General features: G+C 39.8%; 1 protein-coding gene and 1 pseudogene across 1 annotated transcript in view; both read left to right on the forward strand.

Annotated features, from left to right (window-relative positions):
- The first annotated feature begins 14,890 nt into the window (after positions 1-14,890).
- LOC111733911 lies at positions 14,891-15,695 on the forward strand (annotated as a pseudogene).
- Positions 15,696-15,992: 297 nt separating this feature from the next.
- Positions 15,993-17,838, forward strand: part of LOC111733910 — a 31,314-nt gene continuing 29,468 nt past the window's right edge. Inside the window, exons 1-2 of the mRNA XM_023526046.1 lie at positions 15,993-16,004; positions 16,169-16,429. Of these exons, the coding sequence (XP_023381814.1) occupies positions 15,993-16,004; positions 16,169-16,429 (273 nt within the window). The remainder of the gene's footprint in view (positions 16,005-16,168; positions 16,430-17,838) is intronic.

Consider the following 17,838-nt stretch of genomic DNA (forward strand, 5'->3'; position numbering starts at 1 on the left):
AAGGAAGGAAGGAAGGAAGGAAGATAAAAAGGAAGGAAATATAAAACCAAAGAAAAGAAAAGAAGAAAACATATCATGGCAACTAAGAACCAAGATTCTAAACAATAGCAACAGGACAAGAACATCTAACATACTTTTATTGTTGGAGGAAAGATGTATATATTAATATGCTTAAAAAGATAAAAGTAGTAAATAAGTATATGTTTGGATATTAAAGCAATTGCCACATAAGTAAAAATAATAGCTGTAAATTTAAGTCAGTGAAAGAAAACAATACATTCAAGGAAAAAAGTAAATGGAAATATAAAATAAGTTAACAGAAATAATCACTAATATAACAGTAATTACGAAAATATAAAAGGATTAAATCCAAAAGTTAAAAAGCTGAAACTCTAAAAATTTATTAGAACAAAAACAATATCCAACAATATGTGGTCTCCAGAAGAAACTTTTAAAACAAAGACACACCGAAGAGGTGAAAATAAATGCTGTAAATAGACATTCCATAAAAATATAAACAAACAAATGAAAAGCTGGGAGGGCAATTGTAATATCTATATTGAATTGCATGTGAGGTTCATCAGTTATAAGGTATCATTATTTTATGTATAATTAAGAAAAAGATTCCTACCAATTAAATCATGACACATGCTTTCTAATCACTTAGAGTTATCATTTTATATCTATTAAAATAACTTTTAAACATATTTAGATTCAGATTTTTATCCTATAGCACCCTTGTTAACACATAAAAAGAGAAAATTAAAACTTCTTCACATGAGAGTAAAATTCTGAATTACTTTTTCACTCAGTTACCCAAGTTTTTAACTGCACTAAAATGCTATGATAGCAGTAAAATTTGTCGTGAAGCATTAAGAGTGCTCCACTATTCTCTTTGGCATTTTTTCCCTAGACACTGACACCATTGTACAAATTGATGCTAGCGCTTTTTGATCTTACCACAACTTTCCAGTTGGATATTTTCAGACAACAAATATAAATGATGTTCCTTCTTCAAACAGGTCTTAAATGATATGTTGATGGAATCATCAAGGGGTTTTACTCTAGCCATGCCTCGTGGAATAACAACCAACTCAATTCACTTTTTAGTGAGTTTATTCTTTAGCTTATCAGATACATCAAAATAAACATACGTGGTGGCTTAAGTCTCATAGAAACCTATTCCAGATTTTTTTTCTTAGTCTGCTGTCAGTTTACCGAACGTCTTACTTTTCTTTTCAGTGCAAACACAGTAATACATTTAGGGAAATATCTCACTTTTAGTTATTGCTCTGTGCTTTAAAATTAAATATGGTAGCAACTATTTTTTTTACTTTTGTATACTGTTATTTCTACTTAACATTACACCATAAGCAGTTTCTCATCACCTAAATCTCAGCAAACGAGTTTTTATTTTTAAATTTATTTATTTATTCATTTATTCGAAGAAATAATTTAATTTTCCCCCTCCCCTTGTCTACCTCCCTACTTGCCCCTCTTCCTTACCTTTTGGTAAACACTAGTCTATAGTCCATGTCCATGAGTCTCTGTTCGTTTGTCCTGTTCATTTGTTGCTTTTCGGTTTATATCCCACATATCAGTGGTATCATGTGATTTTCAACTTTTTATGTCTGGCTTATTTCGCTTAGTATGATTATTTCAAGGTCCATCCATGCTGTCGCAAATGGCAGTATTTCATCTTTTCTTATGGCAAATATTCCACTATATATATATATATCACAGCTTCTTTAGCCAATCATCTATCGTAGGACACTTTGGTTGCTTCCATGTCCTGGCCCCTGTGAATAATGCTGCTATGAACATCGGTGTGCAAATATCTTTTCAGATATTAGTTTCCAAGTCTTTGGGGTAAATACCCAGTAGAAAGATTGCTGGATGATACAATAGATCAATTCTTAGTTTTTTGAAGAAACTTTATACTGTTTTCCATAGTATCTGTACTAATTTGCAGTCCCACTAGAGGTGTATGAGGGTTCCTTTTTCTCTGCATCCTCTCCAGCATTTATTATTTGTCCTGTTGATTATAGCTATTCTAAGGGGTATGAGATGTTATTTCATTGTGGTTTTGATTTGCATTTCTCTAATAGCTAGCGATGTTGAGCATTTTTTCAAATATTTGTTGGCCATTTGTATGTCCTCTAGGGAGAAGTGTCTATTCAGATCTTCTGCCCGTTTTTTGATTGGACCATTTGTTTTTTGTTGTTATTAAGGTGTATGAGTTCTTTGTATATTTTGGATATTAGGCCCTTAACGGAGGTGTTGCTTGCAAATATATTTTCCCATTTGGATGGTTCTCTCTTTACCTTGTTGACAGTTTCTTTTGCTGAGCAGAAGCTTTTCAGTTTGATGTAGTCCCACTCATTTATTTTTACTTTTACTTTCCTTACCTTTGAGGTCAAATTCATAAAATCTTCTTTAAGTCCAAGGTCTTTGAGTTTCGTTCCTATGTTTTCTTTTATGCATTTTATCGTTTTGGGTCTTATATTCAGGTCCTTAATCCATTTTGAGTTAATTTTGGTGTGTGGTGATAGACAACAATCTAGTTTCATTCTTTTTGCAGGTGGCTTTCCAGTTTTCCCGGCGTCATTTATTGAAGAGGTTTTCCTTTCTCCACTGTATGTTTTTGGCTTCTTTGTCAAAAATTATTTGCCCATATAAATATGGGTTTACTTCTGGACTCTCAATTCTGTTCCATTGGTCCATGTGTCTGTTTTTCTGTCAATACCATGCCGTTTTGATTACTGTCGCTTTGTAGTATAATTTGAAATCGGGCAGTGTGATGCCTCCAGCCTCGTTCTTTTTTCTCAGGATGGCTTAGGCAATTCAGGGTATTTTGTGCTTCCATATGAATCTGATGATTTTTTGTTCCATTTCTTTAAAAACTGCTGATGGGATTTTGATGAGGATTGCATTAAATCTGTATAATGCTTTAGGTAATATAGTTATTTTAACTATGTTGAATCTTCCAATCCAAGAACATGGAATATCTTTCCATTTCTTTGTATCTTCTTCAATTTTTTGTAATAGCGTCTTATAGTTTTCTTTATATAGGTCCTTCACATGTTTCATTAGATTTATTCCTAGGTATTTTTATTGTTTTTGTTGCAATTGCAAACGGAATTATTTTTTCCACTTCTTTTTCTGACACTTCATTATTAGAGTATAGAAACGCTATGGATTTTTGAACATTGATTTTACATCCAGTAACTTTACTGTATTTGCTTATTGTTTCTAGTAGTGTTCTTGTGGAGTCTTTAGGATTTTCTACATAGAAAATCATGTCATCCGCAAATAGTGACCATTTGACTTCTTTGTTTCCGATTTGGATGCCTTTTATATCTTTCCCTTGCCTGAATGCACTTGCTAGGACCTCCAATGTTATATTGAATAACAGTGGCAATAGTGGACAGCCTTGCCTTGTTCCTGATCTTAGAGGGAAGGGTTTTAGTTTTTCACTATTAAGTATAATGTTCGCTGAGGACTTGCCATATATGGCCTTTATTATATTATTTTCCTTCTATACCGATTTTGTTAAGTGTTTTGATCATAAATGGATGCTGTATCTTGTTGAAGAATTTTTCTGCATCTATTGATATGATCATATGATTCTATTTTTTAATTTGTTTATGTGGTGTATCACATTAACTGATTTGGGTATGTCGTACCATCCCTGTGCGTCTGGGATGAAGCCCACTTGATCATGGTGTATAACCTTTTTAATATGTTGCTGTAAATGGTTTGCTAGTGTCTTATTTAGGATTTTTACATCTGTGCTCATGAGAGATATTAGTCTGTAGTTTTCTTTTTTTTTTTTTTCTTTTTGTTATCCTTACCAGATTTTGGTATTAAGGTGATATTGGCCTCATAAAATGAGTAGAGACGTATTGCTTCCTCTTCAATGTTTTGGAAGAGTTTGAGGAGAATAAGTATTAAATCTTCCTTGAATTTGGCAAGATTTACTGGTGAAGCCTTCAGGTACTGGGCTTCTACTTTTTGGTAGGTTTTTGATGATTGTTTCAATTTCCATACTGCTGATCGGTCTATTTAGTTTTTCCACTTCTTGATTTAGTCTAGGAAGGTTGTATTTTTCTAAGTACTGGTCCATTTCTTCTAGGTTATTAAATTTGGAGTTATATGCTTTTTCATAGTATTCTTGTATGATCCTTTGTATTTCTGCAGTGTCGTTCATAATTTCCCCTCTTTCATCTATGATTTTGTTTATTTGTGTCCTTTCTCTGTTTTCTTTCATGAGTCTAGCCAGGGGTTTCTCAATTTATTAAACTTCCCCCAAACCAGCTCTTTGTTGCATTTATTTTTTCTATTGTTTTTTTGTTTGTTTGTTTGTTTTCACTTTCATTTATTTCTGCTATAATTTTGATTATTTCTTCTGCTGACTTTAGGCTTAATTTGTTTTTCCTTTTCTAGTTTTTTTTAAAGATGAAGTGTTAGATCGTTTATTCGAATTCATTCTTCTTTTTGGAAGTAGGCCTGTAATGATATGAACTTTCCTGTTATGACCGCTTTTGCTGTGTCTCAAAAGTTTCCGTATGTCGTATTATCATTATCACTCATTTCTATGTATTTCTTATCTCTCTTTTTAATTCTTCTCTGACCCAATTATTCTTCAGTAGTATGTTGTTTAATCTCCATGTATTTGTGGTTCTTCCCACTTTCTTTTTACAGTTGATCTCCACCTTCAAAGCATTATGATCAGAGAATATGGTTGGTATGAATTCAACCCTCTTATATTTGTTGAGGCTGTCTCCATGTTCCAGTATGTGGTCAGTCCTTGAGAAAGTTCCATGTGCGCTAGAGAAGAATGTATAAGCAGCTGTTTTGGCATGAAAAGCTCTGGAAATGTCAATTATTTCCAGTTGGTCTAATGTGTGATGAAAGGTTGTTATTTTCTTATTGATTTCCTGTTGGATGATCTGTCTATATCTGACAGTCGGGTATTTAGGCCCCCTACAATGAGAGCGTTTAGGTTTGTTTCTCCCTTTGGTTCTGTTTGTAATTGCTTTATGTATCTTCTTAGTGCATGATTCTATTTATCATTATAAAGTATCCCTCAATATATTTCTTTACATTTTTTATTTTGAAGTCGATTTCATCTGACATTAGTACCACTACTCCCACTTTTCTCTGGATACCATTTGCTTGAAATATCATTTTCCTCCTTTTCACTTTGAATCTATATTTGCCTTTGGAGCTGAGATGTTTCTCCTGGAGGCAGCATATGGTTGGGTTTTGTTTTTTGATCCAATCTGCAATTCTGTGTCTTTTTATTGGTGAGTTCAGTCCATTTACATTTAGGGTGATTATTGAAATATGAGGTCTAATTATAGCCATTTTATCTTTTGCTTTCAGTGTTTCCATTGTTTCCTGGTGTTTGTCCTTGTGTTTCTGTTCTCTTTATTTTGGTTGGCTTTTGTGGGTTTTTCCTCTGGTTCTTTTGGTTTTATTTTATGTACTTCAGTTCTCAATTTTTGGTGCGTGGTTATCATAATGAATATGTAAAGGATAGTTATATATATACAGTCATGCATTTTCTTCTGCGCATGCCTTATCTCCATTCCCGTTTGCCATTTGGGATCTTTAAATCCTCCCCTTTTCAGTCATTGTTGTCTCAATTTGTCCCTATGTATGCTCAATGTTCATTACTATTTGCTATAGCAAATCTCCTCTTATTTTTAAGCTTATAATGACCTGTTCCTAGTAAGAGTTGCACTCTTTTGCTTCTCTCAGCTTGCTAGTCACCTTACCCCTAATTATGTATTTTTTCTTTTTGTCATTTTCTTTTAGGTGAGCTGTCCCCTTTTAGTATTTCCTGTAGTGAAAACCTTGTAGTGGAGAATTCCCTCAATTTTTGTATGTCTGGAAAGGTCTTTATTTCTTCTTCATATCTGAAGGAGAGCTTAGCTTGATGCATTATTCTTGGCTGGTAGTTCCTTTCATTTAATAGTTTGAATATTTGATTCCACTCCTTTCTGGTTTGTAAGGTTTGTGCTGAGAAGTCTGATATAATCTAATGGGTTTTCCTTTATAGGTTACTGTCTTCTTTTCTCTGGCTGCCCTGAGAATTCTGTCTCTGTCTTTGATTTTGGATAAATTTAATACAATGTGTCTTGGTGAAGGTTTTTTTGGGTTGAGATAATTGTGTGTGTGTGTTCTGTTGACTTCTTGAATTCCAAGCTTCAGCTCATTTCTTAGATTTGACTATTTGTTGAAAATGCTTTCTAATTCCTGCTGCTTTTAGATTTGACTATTTGTTGAAAATGATTTCTAATTCCTGCTGCTTTCCCTCCTTTTCGAGAATTCCCATTATTCTTATGTTTCCTCTCCTGATGGTATCAGATAATTCTTTTATTTCTCTTTCATTATTTTTTATTCTTTGGTTTCTCTCTTCTTCCTTCTGATTTATTTCTAGATTTCTATCTTTGATATCACTGATCCTTTCCTCCATTTGTCAACTCTATTTCCTAAGTTTGTTATTTCTTTTTTCAACTCCTGCAATGTGTTCTTTATCTCCAGAAGTTCTATTTGGTTCTTTTTGAGGATTTTAGTCTCCTTGCTAAAAACTCATTCTGCTCATCTAGTTGTTTTTTCAATTCTTGAAATTGTTGATATGATTCGTTTTGGATCTCACTGAGTTTTTTCCTGATTTCTCTGTCATTTAAGTTGCATATTTCTGTGTGTAAGCTTATTTTCTGGAGATTCTTCTCTTTCTTTCTGAGATGCTTGTCACCTCGATTGTTCATGGTGTTTAATGGACTATTTCTCCACCTGAACATTAATGAAAATGTATTCTGATTTTTTCCCAGAAAGATTTATATATAATGGTTTCTCTAGCCTGTTGCAAAGAACATGTTTTTCTTTTAGTTTCCAGTAGATGGTGTCTAACACTCTTGGATCTCTGCTTTATATAAAGTCTTATTGATATTTAAACATGCTTGCTACCCTCAGTCTCAGTTCTCGTCATTGTTAGCGACAGTTTTGGTAGCTTTTGCTCAGATTTCCCTGGGGATCTGCCATGTTCGGTCTCAGAGGGAATGTGGAAGGGGCCTTCTGGCTTGGGGAAAGGGAGTTTTGCAACCACTGCTGGTAAAAATCAACTGTTGTTTCTCTGCCATCCCCACTTTTCTTCCGTCCTCACTTCTCTGCCTTCTACTCTGATGACTGGGCACTGCTGTTGGCCACATGGAGCTCACAGCTCTTCCAGGCTGGGCTGTTCAGGGAAGTTGCCACACCTTCTCCCCTACCCCTCCTTCTACAAGGAGCTCCAGCTGCGAGAGGCAGGTTTTTGTTTCTCCCACCTGACACCCAGGGTTCTGACCTGTGTTAGCTCTTACGCGCAGATCCCATGCTCAGACGTGCTGGTGTGCATTTGGAGTGTTTTTTGTAGAGTTTTAGATGTTCAACTTATTGTCGTTTCAATGGGAGAGATCCAGGGATTTCTCTCACTCTGCCATATTTCTGACATCACTATAAACTTAGTTTTCACTTTAGAATTTTGTACCATGTTCATATTTTGCTTATTCAAAATATAAAAAGCACTTAAAAATTTGATGGCCAGGTATTATTCATAGTTTCCAGCCTTCTGTCTAATGCCAGGTGTCTTAGTTGGAATTCGAGAGAGAGAGAGAGAGAGAGAGAGAGAGAGAGAGAGAGAGAGAGATTTATTCATCACAAGGAATTAGCCCACACACTTATGGAGGCTGAAAAGTCCAGGCCCAGGAGAACCAATAGTATAATTCCAGTATTAGTCCAAATCCAAAGATCCAAAAGCAGAAGACTGATGTACCTGTTCAAAGATAAAGTGAATTCTTTCTTACTCAGCTTTATAGTCTATTCAGGCTTTGTACTGATTGGATGAAGCCCTTCAACATTGGAGAGGGCACTCTGCTTTCCTTAGTTTACCTATTCAAATGTTAATCTCATCCAGAAACACCCTCACAGACACATCCAGCATCATGTTTAAGCAAATATTTGGGCTCCCCATGTCCCAGTCAAGTTGATCATCATAGCCATATTCTTCAAGTGTCTGAACAGTCCTGTCTCAAGACACCAGACCTAGCGTTGAGCTAGTTTACTTGGTAAGGAGGACAGAGTGTCAAAGATATGGATAATAATCTCCAAAGATTGCCACTGTGAATTCTTTCCCTGTACATGCAAGCCACACCACCCATGAAGATGTAAATTTGTTTTCCCTCCACTTGAATCTGACCAGGCCTTTGATCTTACCTTAATCAATAGAATCTAGTAGAAGTGATGTCTTGAGATTTCCAATCCCAGGTCTTAAGAAAATTGTTAGCTTCTGCTTCCTCTCGTCTGGAATCCAGGGAATAGAAGGAGCCCAAAAGTCCTAAGATAGCCCTGCTGTGAGGAAGCCCAAATTATCCATGTAGAAAGCGACCAAAGTGGAGAACACCGAGGTGCTAGACACAAGAGTGAGGACTTCTTATACCTTCCAGCCCAGCTCAGCTGCCAGCTGTGTGCAGCCCATGCCATGAGGAGAAACAGAAGAGTTGCCCATCCAAGCCCTGCCCAAACTCTCAACTCACAGAATCATGAGAAAGAACAATTTTTTGTTGTCTTAAAGAACTAAATTTTAGAGTGTTTGTTACACAGCAATGGGTTTACTCTCAACCTATAGCCACGTCCTTATAGGAAGAGTGAAGTGACCATCTCATGGGAGACAAAAATTTGCATTTCTTTATTGTGTTACTAAGGTGACATCCAATTGTAATCTTTTTACCTTATTTGAGATACTAATGGGCAATTTTCACTATTATCTTTTATGAAGCTATAAAATGCAAGCATAACTTCAAATAACTAGGGACCCCTAATAGAGGATTGGTACATAGCCCATCTCAGAATAAGACATGAAGACTTTTAGGTACCTTGTTTAATAAGATCCATAGACAGTAGTCACTCTTAATCCAATCAACCTGCCTTGAAAAGGAAAGATTAGTACACATGGTGTAAGGAGGCCTTCCATGAAAACAGAGACCTCCACCACTAAGACACAGTGTTCTCTTCAGCCCCATTCAGCAGCCTACCCTGATGGAAGAGAGAATGCCTGAGGAACACAAGCAGGAAGCTGGGTGCCAGTGAAAGTGGGCTTAGAAGATAGAAAGGGAGCCAAGAGGGCCGTGAAGCCAGAGGCGGCAGTAGAGATCCTATGAGGGGAATGGTTTCTGCCTTCCAAGGAGGAGGCCACAGGGGTCCTGGGAGAGAAAGGGGCTCGGGGACACACTGAAGGTAACAGAAGGGATCTCCCCCAACTTGTGGACTCTGCCCAAATTTTGATATATCACTTGAACCTGAAGAAAAGAGCTGCCTGAATATGTTTTGGATTCCATGTTTGTGCTGACATAACTACATCTTCCTTCTACAATACCAGGCCCTCAGGCCAGATGCTTCCCACAGTTTGTTTTAATAAACAAGATTTTATTAGAACAGAGCCACATCTATTTGCATACCTATTGTCTATGGCTGCTTTTATACTAGAACGTCAGAGTTGAGTAGTTATGATATGGCCTGCAAAGCCTAAAAATATCCACTCTCTGTCTCTTTACAGAAAAAGTTGGTCTATCCCCTTAGACAATAATTTAGAAAAAAACAGTAAGAGTTTCTAAGAAAAGCAATGGAAAAGGAACTATTTCAGTTCCTAAAAGTGTAAGATTTCTTAATGGTGAAAAACACTACACATTTTAAAAACAAATGATAAAGAGCCTGGGATAAAATATTTGCAACACATATATAAATAAGTTTAATAACTCTAATATTAAAAATTCCCACAAATTAATAAAAAGGCAAACACTTTAATAGAAAAAAGGCAAAGGAATTTGGATAGAAAATTACAAAAATGCAAATAATTTATTAATTTATGATAAAGATAAATGTCATAAGTGTTGTGTCCAGAATAACCAGACCCAACTTGAGTGCTCTTAACCAGGAGACAGTTTATTAGCCGGCGGCTGTCCTTGCAAAGGAGCAGCCTCGAAATGCCAAGATACAAGGTTTTTAAGCCCTAAATCCTATTCCTCATTCTGTCTTAAACACAAAGGTCCATCTTTCTCCTATTCACTACCTGTCAACCCACTGGTCAGGTGTGCAAGCGAGAAGTACAGAAGCAGAAAGCTTGTGTTAGAATGTTATGTTCCTATGGGTGATTGCCTATGTTCCCATGGACAATAGCCAGTGTTCCCATGGGCGATGGCCAAACAGTAATTTTCAGCTTATATACAATTGATTATTTTTCATGCCACGCAAGCAAGCAGGGTTACACAGGCTAAAATTGGCAGTTAGCGTATGAGCTCATTGTTACAAGTTTCATGATTAACAGAATGTGGTTAGGGGTTCCAGAAACTAGGCCTAAGTTATAGACTTCTTTTGTCCAGTTTCAGGTTTTAATTATTCTTTAACCCTTTCATATTTCAGCGGGCTATTACAATAAGTTATTAATAAAATAGAAATTTGGCAGTGTCTTTTATTTATCATGTTGATAAATCAAGTATTGATAAAGTAGATAAAGATAATGTAGTTTAAGGAGTATGCATTTGCATACTTGTTTGAGAAGATAATTTGGCTAGACTAAAATTGAATTTTAAACATGCATATCTTTGCCAGAAAATATAATTTTTAGATGTCTGTTTTATAGAAATACTCATTTAAGTACAAGAATAAATACACAAGAATTTTTATTTCATCATTACATGGGATAGCATTTTAAAAATCTAAATATTAATTAATAGAAAATTGTTAAATTATGCATACATTCAATAAAATATATGGTTACTAAAAAGAATAAAATTTATTAAAATTTTCTAAATGGAATAGTTTCTAAGATATGTTGTTGAGCAAAAGAGCAAGTTGAAAAACATATGAGTCATACCATTACATTATAAAAAATTAAATCTGAGTGTGTGTTATAGGAAAAGGATTGGGAGTAATGGACACCTAACTACTACTCTGGCAGGCTGACACTGCCTGACCATTTCCTACTCGAACGAGTTAGTTCTTGACTGCTCCCCCCTTCCCAGGACTCTGCCTGATGCAGTAGTCCGAAAACCTGCTTAAACGATTGAGCCAGCTTCCTTATAGGTTGGCAGCCAATCAATGTATGTAATATCTATAGCTGTGTAGGAATGTGGAAGTACAAGATGGTATAAAACTGCACATCATGTTACAATCGGGGCTCAGTCTTTGGATAAGAATCTGCTGAGCTGATACCGGCATCAATAAATGCTGCTTCCTGCTTATATCCTTGGTGTCCCGTCTCTCTGTTTGAGAATCCCGGCACACTACAGTGATGTGTGTTCAACAATGCTGCTTGCTATATTCGTTACAATCATCTAGCTGCTTTGACAAAGACCAAAATAACAGTGGTTTACACAATGAAGAAGTTTGGTTTCCTCTCTCTTGTTAAAGTTTGGACTGGTAGAAATGAGACGAGACTTCACTTGTAAGATCTTTTAGCAGGAAATGAAATGGGACATCTCTTGCAGAGTTAATCTTTTTAGTTGCAGAGTTAATCTTTTTAGTAAACCTAGTTAAGTTTTCTTCCCTCCTTTCTTTGGAAAAAAAAGCCCTCTCCCTCAAATCCTGATAACTGCCCTAGCGACTCAGATCCTCTGGCTATTGATAAAGGTCATCAGCCCATTGTTAAGTAGAAATGATGTTAAGCCAGGCAGGGTCCTTAGAGTCTGGGGCGGGAGGGGACTTTAAGCCAAAGGTCTTTCTTTTTACTCTTTAAGAAACGTATTAACCAAGTCTGTTTCCCTTTACTCACTTAATAGGCAAATTAATAATAGAAATTAATAGATGTATGATTTAAATAACAACTTTGTATTGTGGTGGCTGAAGAATGACTACTTGAGATTTATTACTTGTAGAAAATGTGATGACGCACTAGTGAAAAGGTCACAGAAATGTGAAAGGGTTAAAGGATAATTAAAACCTGAAACTGGACAAAGGAAGTCTATACCTTAGGCCTAGTTTCTGGAACCCCTAACTGCATTCTGTTAATCATGAAACTTGTAACAATGAGCTCATACGCTAACTGCCAGTTTTAGCCTGTGTAACCCTGCTTACTTGCGTGGCATGAAAAATAATCAATTGTATATAAGCTGAAAATTACTGTTTGACTATTGCCCATGGGAACATAGGCAATCACCCATAGGAACATAACATTCTAACAACAAGCTTTCTGCTTCTGTACTCCCCACTTGCACACCTGACCAGTGGGTTGACAGGTAGTGAATAGGAGAAAGATGGACCTTTGTGTTTAAGACAGAATGAGGAATGGGATTTAGGGCTTAAAAACCTTGTACCTTGGCATTTCGGGGCTGCTCCTTTGGAAGGACAGCCGCCGGCTAATAAACTGCCTCTATAATCAAAGCACTCAGGTTGAGTCTGGTTATTCCGGTCACAACAAAAAATTACTGTTTGACTATTGTCATGGGAACAAAAGACTTTTGATCATAGGAACATAACATTCTGATAACAAGCTTTCTGCTTCTGTACTCTCTGCTTACACATCCCGACCTATAGGTTGACAGGTAGTGAATAGGAGAAAAATAGACCTTTGTGTTCAGATAGAATAAAGAATGGGATTTTTGGGCTTAAAAACCCTGTACCTCTACATTTCGGGACTGCTTAATTTGGGGTCTGCGTACTCCTGGCAGACCTAGCTGGCTGAATAAAGAGTGTGATTTCTATAACTTACTAATTCCTGGTGGTCCATGTGTCTTTCAGGGGCTGGCGGCTACAACATTTGGAGGCCCCAGCGAGATCTCAGGGAGTGGCCCTGGGATCTAAGACCGGACCGGCCTCCGAAGCGGTTGCTGTCCCTGTTACGGATTCAAAGGTATGGCCAACCTGAGATGTTCCAGGGCCCTTGAATGCCATGACGGGGTTAATGCAATTGTCAAGGATGCAACTTTTAGGACACGCTCTTTGTTCCTGGTCCCGACAGGAATCTGGAAACTCTGAGGCCTCGGTGTCTGGATAAAAGGTACCTTCCTGTTTCTGTTGACCAGTCAGTGGGGGTCCGTGGAGAGACTGGACGCAGTCATATCGCTGCCTCCTGTGCCCTGTTGTCAGGTTTTGTTTATTGTCTCTGGTCTTGTCTAGGTTGTAGGTGGTGGACTTCTCTGGGTCCACCTACACCCCAGTAATTGTTCTTGTTTGAGTGTTTGATTGTTTTTGTCTGAGTGTCTGTTTTGTGTTTTCTGCGCAAGCGATGGGGGAAGCCTGAGTTCACAGAAGACATCCTTGGGTTGTCTCCTACGATATTTCAGAGAAGGGTTTGTAGAGGGAGCTGATTATGGCATAAAGTTTTCTCCAAGCAGACTAAGAACATTGTGTGAAGTTGAGTGGCTGTCTTTTGGTGTAAACTGGCCTCCAGAGGGCTCTTTTGACAAAGGTTTGATGAGAAATGTTTGGAAGATTGTCACAGGAGACCCGGGACACCCCGATCAGTTTCCCTACATTGATCAATGGTTAAATCTTGCTCAGAATCCCCCTCCTTGACTCCGCCAGTGTGCCCTCTTTCTAGGGGTGCGAGTTTTAGTTGTGGGTACCCCTAAACATGCAGCAACTGGAACTCCAAAACAGCCCAGTCCTTCAGTCCTCCAATCTCCACTGGAGGACAATGACCTTCCCCCACCCTATAATCCAGGACAACAGAGGCCCAATAGCACCGCCTCACCTCCCTGGAGGCGGACGAGAACAGGTAATCCTTATGGGCCTCCTGCCCCTGCTCTGGGCAAGGCACCAGCTACCCTGGCCATTCTTCCCTTGCGAGAAGCACCACCCCAGGGGCATCGTACTGACAGGCCCTTTATGATTTACGTGCCTTTCTCGACTAGTGACCCGTACAACTGGAAGGCACAGAATTCGCCTTACTCTGAGAAACCCCAAGCATTAATGGGACTCTTAGAGAGTGTCTTTCAGACTCACCACCCCACCTGGGACGATTGTCAACAGCTTTTAGTTACCCTCTTCACTGCGGAAGAACATAGACGCATACGGGCGGGCAGAAGCACAAAAGATAGCTGCGGGAGGGAGGAGGGTTGAGGAAGCACAGGAACAGATTGAGGAGGAATTTCCCTCCACCTGCCCAGACTGGGGGCACAATTCTCAGGCAGGGAGAATGGCATTAGATTGGTACCACCAGTTTCTAATTGGGGGAATTAGGATGGCTGCTCGTCAGCCAACTAACCTTTCTAAGGTAACTGAAGTTATACAGGGACCTCAGGAATGCCCCAGAGTGTTTCTTGAACGGCTACAGGAGACGTACCGGGTATACACCCCCATTGATCCTGAGGCCCCTGAAAACCAGCAGACAATTAATGTAGCCTTTGCTACTCAGGCAGCCCCTGACATTCGGCATAAATTGCAGAAATTAGAAGGTTTTGCAGGGATGAATCTATCCCAACTCGTTGAAATAGCCCAGAAGGTGTTTAACAACAGGGAGGCACCAGATGACCCCAAACTTATGGCTAAAATAATGGTAGCAGCCATGCAGGAGGAGAGATCAGGGAAGACTAGGGCAAGACAAGGGAGATCAGAAAGAGGCCCACGTAAAGTTTACACACCTCTAGGGAAAAATCAATGTGCCTACTGCAAGGAGGGCCATTGGAAAAATGAATGTCCTGAGAGAAATGCGAAAGACCAGGAAAACCGCAAGACTAAAGTCCTTTGCACTGAGGAAGAGGACTGATGAGGCCGGGGCTCCTACACACTAAGCCCCCAGGAGCCCAGGGTTGCCTTAAAAATTGGGGACAAAACTGTTACCTTCCTGGTGGACACAGGGGCTACCCACTCAGTGTTACTCGACCCAGGGAGACCAATCTCCAAATGAAAGACCACCGTCCAAGGGGCCACAGGTAAAATACAAAAATACCTATGGACCACTGAAAGGACTGTAGATCTGGGGTGAGGAATAGTGACCCATTCTTTCTTCATAATTCCAGAATGTCCAGCTCCACTTCTTGGTAGAGACCTACTCCAAAAGCTACGGGCTACTATTACATTCGGAGATAGTACCCCTCAGATGTCCATGTCTGCCCCGTCAACTATCTTAATTACCTGTCTTCTATCCAAAGAGTACCTACTCTATGAGAAGGAAGAAAATGTAGACCCGTGCATGGGGACATTACTAGGCAGACTCCTGGTAGAATATCCAGGAGTATGGGCTGAAAACAATGCCCCAGGGTTGGCTAAGCACCAAGTCCTGGTAGTATTGAGTTTAAATGCTACTGCAACCCCTGTCTGAGTTAAGCAATACCCAATTGCCCAAGATGCCAAAATTGGTATAAGAAAACATATCCAGCAGCTACGGGAAGCGGGGATTCTCGTGCCGTGCCAATTGCCATGAAACACTCCCTTGCTCCCAGTCCAGAAGCCTGGTACTCAGGACTACCAGCCAGTACAAAACTTAAGAGAAGTGAACAAGAGGGTTGAAACCATCCACCCAACTGTACCCAACCTGTACACTCTCTTAAGCTTGTTACCTCCTTAGAGAACTGTTTATACCGTATTAGATTTAAAGGATGCTTTGTCGGAAGCCAGCCGACGAAGTAATTGAGGGTACCTGAAAGGGGGAGCATGGACTGAGGAAAAGAAAGAAGACAGACAGAATTGCAGGAGGGATCACAGAATCAAGCTGTGTCTGTGTCCCCGAGTTTATTTAGAACACACTATTTATAACATTACAATAAGAAAGACAGTAGTCAAGAATCAAGGTTAGCCAGATTACTATATCTAGTAGAACAATGAGATTCTCACAACTCAGAACTCTCTGCTAAACTATTGCAAGGAATGTGCAGTGACTGCTATGTGAACAGTTACCTCCCGGTTTTTCCCAGTGCTTTACAATCTCAACTTCTTACATTGTTGCCAAGTACACAAATATCCTTGTTCCTTGTTATACAATTTCACATGTCCATAAGTGACTCCCCACAATGCTTTCTTCAGCATTCCCTTAGCCCCTAGCAGCCAGCCTATTTTTGCCTTTAAGTGGACAGACCCAAAGTGGGGATTCTCGGGCCAACTAACCTGGACGCGTATACAAGGATTCAAAAATTCTCCTACCCTATTTGATGAGGCCCTAAGTGCAGATCTTCGACCTTTCCATTAGCATAATCTTGACTGTACATTACTCCAATATGTTGATGATTTATTATTAGCAGCTGAAACCGAGGAAATCTGCCTCGCGGCAATCAGGGACCTACTCGGCACCCTAGAGGCATTTGGGTACCGGGTCTTGGCTAAGAAGGCACAGCTATGCACCCAGTCGGTGGCCTACCTCAGGTATACACTCGAAGGAGGAAAACGGACTCTATCCCGGCAGAGGATTGAAGCCATTCTTCAGATTCCGGTACCTACCACCAAGAGACAGGTAAGAGAATTCCTTGGGGCGGCGGGCTATTGCAGACTTTGGATTCCTGGGTTTGCAGAAATTGCAAAGCCCCTGTATTCAACAACAGGAGGAAATCAGCCCCTCAATTGGACAGAGACAGAACAGAAGGCCTTTGACCTTCTCAAGCAGGCACTCATATCAGCACCAGCCCTTGCTCTTCCAGACATCACCAAGGGATTTCATCTTTTTGTAAGTGAAACCAAGGGAATCACCAAAAGGGGTCCTAACCCAAACGCTAGGCCCATGGCGTCGACCAATGGCCTATCTATTAAAGAGACTAGACACGGTGGCCTCTGGATGGCCACCCTGCCTACAAGCCATAGCAGCAATGGCTCTCCTAGTCAAAGAAGCTGACAAACTCACCCTTGGGCAAAGTCTGAACATTACTGCCACTCATGCAGTAGAAGCCTTTCTCCACAGTAGCCCAGAATGATGGATGACTAATTCTAGAATCACTCAATACCAGGCTCTCCTCCTCGACCAGCCAAGGATCAGCTTCTCCAAAGCCACTGTCCTTAACCCAGCCAGCTTGTTGCCAGACCCAGACCCCCAGACCCCCATTCATAATTGCATAGATTTCACTGATGCTGTGTGTTCCTCACGGCCAGACCTCAAGGACTCCCCTCTGCCTGAGGCCGATGAAGTTCTGTTTACAGACGGGAACAGCTTCATGCAAGAAGGTAGGCGGTACGCGGGGGCCTCGGTTGTTACTCTAACTGACACTATCTGGTCACAGGCTCTTCCCCATGGGACTTCTGCTCCAAAAGCCGAACTCATCACCCTCACTGAGGCACTAAAATGGGGAAAGGACAAGGCAGTCACAATATACACAGACAGCCGATATGCCTTTGCCACTGCACATGTACATGGAGCCATCTACAAGGAAAGAAGGCTTCTGACTTCAGCTGGGAAGGATATCAAGAACAAGGAGGAGATCTTAGCCTTACTCGAAGCCATATGGATGCCTAAGGCTCTGACTATTGTTCATTGTAAAGGGCATCAAAAAGGGAAGAATCCTGAGGCTGAGGGAAACTGACGAGCTGATACAGAGGCAAGAACAGCGGCCACAAGGCCAGTGGGGCCCCCACCACATCTATTGACTGTTGTCTCTTACCCAGAACTGCCTCCGTCTCCGACCTATACGGTGGAAGAGGACATATAGGAACCAACAGGGATGATGGACGACCCCAGATGGAAAAATCGGGCTCTCACCGGCCCTGGGAAGGACTCTCTTCCACCAATTACACCAGACCACACACCTAGGGTGAACTAAGATGCTCTAAGCTTTAGACCCCTACTTTCACTTGTTAGAAGGGAGAAGAACCGCAGAGGAGATTGCCTCACGATGCCCAGCTTGTGCCCAAGTTAATCCAAAGAAGGGGAAAATA

The sequence above is a fragment of the Pteropus vampyrus genome, unplaced genomic scaffold (genome assembly GCF_000151845.1).
Source record: "Pteropus vampyrus isolate Shadow unplaced genomic scaffold, Pvam_2.0 Scaffold681, whole genome shotgun sequence".
NCBI lineage: Eukaryota > Metazoa > Chordata > Mammalia > Chiroptera > Pteropodidae > Pteropus > Pteropus vampyrus.